The 7,176-nt window shown below is 47.8% G+C and overlaps 1 protein-coding gene across 1 annotated transcript in view; it reads right to left on the reverse strand.

Annotated features, from left to right (window-relative positions):
* rad50 (RAD50 homolog, double strand break repair protein) overlaps positions 1 to 6,361 on the reverse strand; it is a gene marked incomplete at both ends in the record, with an annotated part of 22,170 nt that extends 15,809 nt beyond the window's left edge. The window contains 7 exon segments of the mRNA XM_080550141.1: positions 762 to 927; positions 1,612 to 1,740; positions 2,176 to 2,380; positions 4,062 to 4,247; positions 5,017 to 5,171; positions 5,532 to 5,615; positions 6,233 to 6,361. Of these exon segments, the coding sequence (XP_080406267.1) occupies positions 762 to 927; positions 1,612 to 1,740; positions 2,176 to 2,380; positions 4,062 to 4,247; positions 5,017 to 5,171; positions 5,532 to 5,615; positions 6,233 to 6,361 (1,054 nt within the window).
* Positions 6,362 to 7,176: the final 815 nt, after the last annotated feature.

The following is a 7,176-nucleotide window of genomic DNA, read 5'->3' on the forward strand; positions in this document are numbered from 1 at the left end:
CAGGGGATGACTGGTGCAGACCCAAAAACACATTATACATTATATTATATATTTTGGGGGAAAACAAAGCTAATCGCTGTTTCAATATGGAGTTCAGATAGAGATCTACGGTGCTTGAACAGAGTACCTTGATACTGAGGAGTGTTGGGGAGTTTTTCATGGTTATAACACAGACAAGCCTAGTCCTGGACTAAATCACACTTTTTTTTAAATACAGGGTTCCCACACCTTCTGAAACGTCATTCAAGCACCTTTCAAGGACTTTCAAGACTCAATTCCCTCAAATTCAAGGACCCAACACGGCATAGTTTGAGACAGATCTAGATGAGAATTTATCTAATAGGAACTATCCGCTCACAGACAACAATTAAAAAGAGAGAGAGAGAGAGGGGAATTCAAGCACTTTCAATGACCCTTTCAATGTCTATTTTCAAAAACCTTTAAGACCTTGATTTATTTTTCTCAAATTCACAAACTTTCAAGGATTTCAAGGACCCGTGGGAGCCCTGAACATATATATTTAAAAGTAATTTTTTCTGAGTGGGGCAGTCCCCCACTTTTCCTTTTATTGCGATAGAGACAGATAGAGATTTGACAGGAAGGATGGGTGAGAGAGAGAGAAGGGAAGACATGCAGGATAAGTCTGTGGCCGGAATCGGACGTGGGAACCCAGCGGTTACGTGGTCGACACTTAGCGTGTTACGCCACCTAGCGCCCCCCCTGAAGATGCTTCAGAGTCAGGATTAGGATTCAACGCCCACCTTGTTCCACCAGCAGGTCAGACTTGAGCCTGTTGAGCCTCTGGCACCCCAGCGCGGCCTTCTCCACGTCCCTCTGGCCGTCCGCCAGCCTTCTCTCCTTCTCTCTCACGCTGCGCTGGTGGTTCTGGTACATCTCCTGCAGCTCATCGTCTGAGCCCTGGAACACCTGGGGGAGGAGGAGGAGGAGGAGGAAGTTACCACGGTTACACACACAGAACACCTGAGAGAGGAGGAGGAGGAGGTTACCACGGTTACACACACAGAGACACCTGAGAGAGGAGGAGGAGGAGGTTACCACGGTTACACACACAGAGACACCTGAGAGAGGAGGCACGAGGCTGCACACACAGAGACAGGCACTCACGTACATGGTTACACAGACAAACACAGACAGACAGACAGACAGACATACACAGACAGACAGACAGACACAGACAGACAGACAAACAGACAGACAGACACACACAGACAAACACACACATGGGAAGACAGACACACAGGCAGGCAGACAGACAGAGAGACAGACACAGACAGACAGACACACACACACAGACAGACAGACACAGACAGACAGACAAACAGACAGACACACACAGACAAACACACACACGGGAAGACAGACACACAGGCAGGTGGGCAGACACACACATACACATACACAGACACACACACGGGCAGACAGAAACATAGGCAGGCAGGCAGGCAGGCAGACAGACAGACACACACACACACACACACACCCCCACCCCCACACACTCACACCCACACCCACACTCTCACCCACACCCACACCCACACCCACACCCACACTCACACTCACACTCACACACACCCCCACACCCACACCCACCTGCTCCATCTTCTCCTCCAGCTCCTTGTTGTCCTCCTCCATCTGTCTCTTCCTGCTGTCCAGAGCCTTGATGTCGTTGTCCAGACGCATCACCTTCCCCAGCGTGTCGTCTATCTCCCCCAGGCGGGCCTGGAACACATCATCAAAGGTGTCATCATCAAACCGGGTCATCCTGACCCCTGGGAACCACACTTTATGACCTGGAAATCCATCTCCATCATCAACATCATCACCATCACTATCATCAACATCATCATCATCATCATCATCATCATCATCATCACCAGACCCCACCACCAAGCCCCCCTTCTATACATCTATACACTACTCCGCTCAAATGTGCAAAAGGTCTGGTGGTCAAACTTGGCCTTTATTAAGCCAATAGAAAAAACAACAACAACAACAAAAAAGAACAAATAGCCATTGGCTTGACCTCGCATCATCAGACATCTCCCCCCACCCCCCAGCACCCCCCTACAGCCCCCAACCCCCCCCCCCCCCCCCCCCCCCCACCTCCAGGGGCTGGATCTGCCCCCTAGCCCCCCCCCCCCCCCCCCCCCCCACCTCCAGGGGTTCGATCTGGCCCTCCAGCTGCCTGACGCTGTCCTTGGAGGAGGTGAGCTGCATCTCCTTGGAGGCCAGCGTGTCCCTGATCTCCTGGGCCTTGTCCTTGTTCTGCTTCAGGTACCTGAGCTCGGTCTGGCAGCCCTTCACCACGCCGCTGTGCTTCAGACGCAGCTGCCGCAGGGTCTCCAGCGCCTTGATGTACCTGACAGAGGGGCGGGGGGGACGCCATCATTAGGTCCATCATCATCATCATCATCATCATCATCATCACCATCATCATCATCATCATCATCATCTCAGGTCTTCTGACGCTGGTTTTCTCTGTGTACCACATGTACAAAAGAAGAGATTTGGTGAGGCTGCATTCTTATTTTATGCACCTAAATTGTGGAATGCACTGCCAGTTTACATTTAAAAAATAGCAACGTTTTTTTACCAAAACCGCCATAAAACCAGACTTTTTAAATATTATTATTATTTTAGTAGAAGTATAATAGGTAGGGCTGGGACGGCGCGTCGACATAGTCGACGTAATCGACGACGTCAATACTTGCGTAATGTGCGTCGCAAATAAACAACATGGCTGCGACCAGTTACGAGCGACGTGTCATTGATTTTCAACAACGCTTAACTCACGCTTTTATTTTGAAGACGCGAAAACGAAACCGAAAGTCTATAATATCAGAATGTGCCTCTTGTTGTCTTTCAGAGTCAGAGAACAGATACCAAACTGCCGACATGTTTGCTATAATTATATTACTTGGCAGTAGGTAGTCATCACTCAATGCTCGTCTCATTTACAGAACAGCATGGGTTGCTTGCACTGTTTGATCGCGTCATAAAAAATGAACGTCTCACATTGGCGAACATTCACACGGAACACGGAATGGCCGAACTCTGACTGTGCTGTAAAGTGGGTGGAGTATGGACTCCGCACATGCGATAGTATGTATACTAGTATACTAGATAGTAGTATAATCATGTGAGCTTTTATCGACCGGAGATCTCCGACACAGTCGTACATCAATGGCACGGTTAAGGCTTATCCCTCTGAACCTGGCCGATCATTCGGTGCATCCCTACTCTCAAGTATTGTGATTTTCTGTTGTTTTTCTTTAGACATGCCATCATTATGAACAGCTAAGATACTGTAACTTGTTGACCTCCTAACTGTCTCTCGTGACGCGCCCGCCCCACACTGACCTATAATAATAATAATAACCAGGAGGCAGGCGGGGGGAGAGAGGAGGGGGGGGGGAGAGGAGCGTGGGAGGGGGAGAGCAGAGAGAGGGGGAGAATGTTATATTGTTCCTGAGATCGTTATTGTTACTGAGAGGTATAGTTACGGTATTCCGGTTAGAATTTCACTCGAATTGCACTAATTAGAGGATTTTATGTTGGTATTTATTTTGGTATTCCTCCTGAAAATGACTTGAACTTGCCTACTGCATTACTTGCACTTTTCCTTTTATTTGAAGTTAACTTTTATATTTTATAATATTATATGTTATGTTGGACTGTAAGAAAGAGAGGATATTTTTTGTTGTGGAATATTGCCCTGCAGTGCAGAAGCCTAATTTATATATTTGTACAAGAATAATTGAATAAAATACTGAAATGTTAATAAGAGATACATTAATCGAACAGTAAAAATAATAATCGTTAGACTAATCCTTAAATTAGTCGTTAGAGTAATTGACTAATCGAAAAATAATCGCTAGATTAATCGTTAGAAAAATAGTCATTAGGGACAGCCCTAATAATAGGGCTCCATTATTTGCAATTGGCGTCTCAACAATGTTTGTTTCCCCGCTTTCACCAGCTGCTGTCACGTCTTATTTACACCTGTAAAAGTCCAGAGCACCGCGGAGGCCAGTGAGTACCTGGTGGCTGAGAAGATGTCGTCAAACTTCTGTTTGAGGGGCTTGCCCTCGCTGAGCGGCCAGTTGGACTCCTCCTGGTGGCAGAAGATGACGTGGTTGAGCACCGCCTTGGACACGCCCAGCGCAGAGATCATCTCCCGGTCGATTTCACAACACTTGGAGCTGATGCTGACCTTCTCTCCGTGTCTGAGGGGGAGGGGGGAGGGGTGAGGGAAATTACTTTACGTAACACTGCAAAGCAACAGCATTCACCCCCTAAACCCAACTAGTGTTCCTCCTACAGACCCTAAGTGGTGTAGAAACTTGACCTATGTATGATTTCTAGTGGTTGAGTGAGAGAGAGACACAAAGTGAGAGAGTGAGAGAGAAAGAGAGACAGCGTGAGAGAGAGAGACAGAGACAGCGTGAGAGAGAGGGACAGAGACAGCGAGAGAGAGAGAGACAGAGACAGCGTGAGAGAGAGAGACAGAGACAGCGTGAGAGAGAGAGAGACAGCGTGAGAGAGAGAGACAGAGACAGCGTGAGAGAGAGAGACAGAGACAGCGTGAGAGAGAGAGACAGAGACAGCGTGAGAGAGAGAGACAGAGACAGCGTGAGAGAGAGAGAGAGAGACAGCGTGAGAGAGAGAGAGACAGCGTGAGAGAGAGAGAGAGACAGCGTGAGAGAGAGAGAGAGACAGCTTGAGAGAGAGACAGAGACAGCGTGAGAGAGAGAGAGAGACAGCGTGAGAGAGAGAGAGACAGCTTGAGAGAGAGACAGAGACAGCGTGAGAGAGAGAGAGAGAGACAGGGTGAGAGAGAGAGAGAGACAGCGTGAGAGAGAGAGAGACAGCTTGAGAGAGAGACAGAGACAGCGTGAGAGAGAGAGACAGCGTGAGAGAGAGAGAGAGAGAGAGAGAGAGAGAGAGAGAGAGAGAGAGAGAGAGAGAGAGAGAGAGTATAAAACCCAGTCTAACTTAATCCTGGTGATGACCCCCTCCAGGGTCTTGAACTCCGGCGCCTTCTTCCCCTTCTGCGTGCACTGCATGGACCGCTGCACCGCCACCTTCTCCCCGTTCACGTCCACAAACTGCAGGCGGATCTGGGCACGCACGTCAGTCTCATGGGCATCCTGGGACAAACACACACAACCACTGTAAACATACTGGATCTACTTAGGTTCTGTAACAATACAGCAGAGGTGACAATGATAAACAATCTCTCTTTTACACACAGATAGATAGATAGATAGATAGATAGATAGATAGGTAGATAGGTAGGTAGATAGATAGATAGATAGTTAGGTAGGCAGGCAGACAGACAGACAGACAGACAGACAGACAGACATACAGAGAGACAGACAGGTAGATAGATAGACAGATAGTCAGATCAATAGACAGACAGACAGACAGATAGTCAGATAGACAGTCAGATAGATAGGTAGAGAGAGAGATAGACAGACAGACAGATAGACAGACAGACAGTAACCCACCTTTGGGTCGTGAACAAACGTGTTCCCTTTACCCCCTGGAGGGAAGTCCCCTGTCGTGATGTACTTCAGACACTCAATGATGGTCTGTGTTTGTGTGGGGGGGGGGGGGAAATGGGGGTAAAACCAGATGAATCATGTCATCAGACGGCACTCGGGCTAGGGCAGCAGGGCCCAAAACAAAAAGGGCCAAGTTTTCTTCTTTCCTAACACCAGGGGAGCCACCCCTCCTAAATTTCGTTGTTTGGTACCTGTACTGTAGCAATGACAATAAAGACCATTCATTCATTCATACAAATCTAATCAAACTTTAATTGTGTATAAAGCACATTTCACACACAAAAGCAATACAACGATGTGCTTTAGAGGAAGAGTCTCTTCTCCAGTGGCTCTCTCTGCAGAGTATAAAGCTGGCATATATTTTATATATTTATTTTTAGGAGGGTGCAACTCTTCTTTGGCTGAATGCATGTTGTACCCACCTACAGGAGCATATCTACGTTCCCACAGCCCTGTGTCGTTTCCACAGCTCCTAACCCTGACCCTGACCCTAACCCAAATTGCACAAGATCATACACTGGACCTCTTCAGGTCCCATGCAAGCAGCCCGCCGACATACAGCAGGCCTACAGAGATCCCTGCCTTTACAGTGTGGTTCCTTAGACATGTGGGAACATAGGGATGACCCCGTCGTCCCAACCTACCGTCTTCCCAGCGCCGTTGGGCCCCACTATCACCGTCAGCGGGGTGAAGAAGGTGATGACCTGCTTGTCCTTGTCCTCCACGCCGAAGCTCCGCACTCCCAGGATGCTCATCTTCTCGATCTTGGACATGTTTGCACATTTGTTGTGTTTAACTGAAACGGAATGGGAACGACACACAAGATGTTAATGCATATGTTACGGTACATTAGGGGAAAACTAGGGTTAGAGTTAGGTGCTAGGGTTAGGGTTAGACATGCCACCATGTACCAAGTCACCCTAGCACCTAACCCTAGTTTTCCCACATGTACCATAACACATATAGACCCAGTGACCCTAGTGACAGATGCAACTGCACGAGCGGCTGTAACTTTCTGCAGGAGGGGGGCGTGCATATGAATAGAGAAAACACTGACATGGCCTGGAGGAGAGGAACTCTTAGCAGCTGTCATTCCACAAACGTTGTTGAAGGGAACAGCTACAACACAGTACAGATCATCTCTGTTTAGGGTATCAAATTATTTATAGAACAGCTGGTACAGCTAAACTACTCCTATCTAACTACACTCTCACTAGTAGTTCTACTAACACCAGAGCAGGTCCTCTAACAGGCTTGCTCCTGGCTCAGTCATGCAAAGAAAAGACAATGTGTTTTTGCTCAATGTGCGTCGTTCATTCATTCATCTATGAGGGCTTACGACTTCCATGTGAGTTTAGTTAGAACGGAGAGGGATAGATTACCTTGTTACTGTTCTGGAAGTGAAGGTTCTTGCCGCGAAATCCACATGACATGTGACGTTGCGACGTCGTCAGCGTCATTAGTGTGCGACCGCGAGTCAGTACGACTGACTACAGAAGAAAACTACATTTCCCAAGTAGGAAACGCTGTATTTTTAATAACGTATGTTATTAACGTAGGTATGCCCCTGTTGTATGCAAACAATGTG

Source organism: Nansenia antarctica (assembly GCF_963989245.1).
Source record: "Nansenia antarctica genome assembly, chromosome: 20".
Classification (NCBI taxonomy): Eukaryota; Metazoa; Chordata; class Actinopteri; order Argentiniformes; family Microstomatidae; genus Nansenia; species Nansenia antarctica.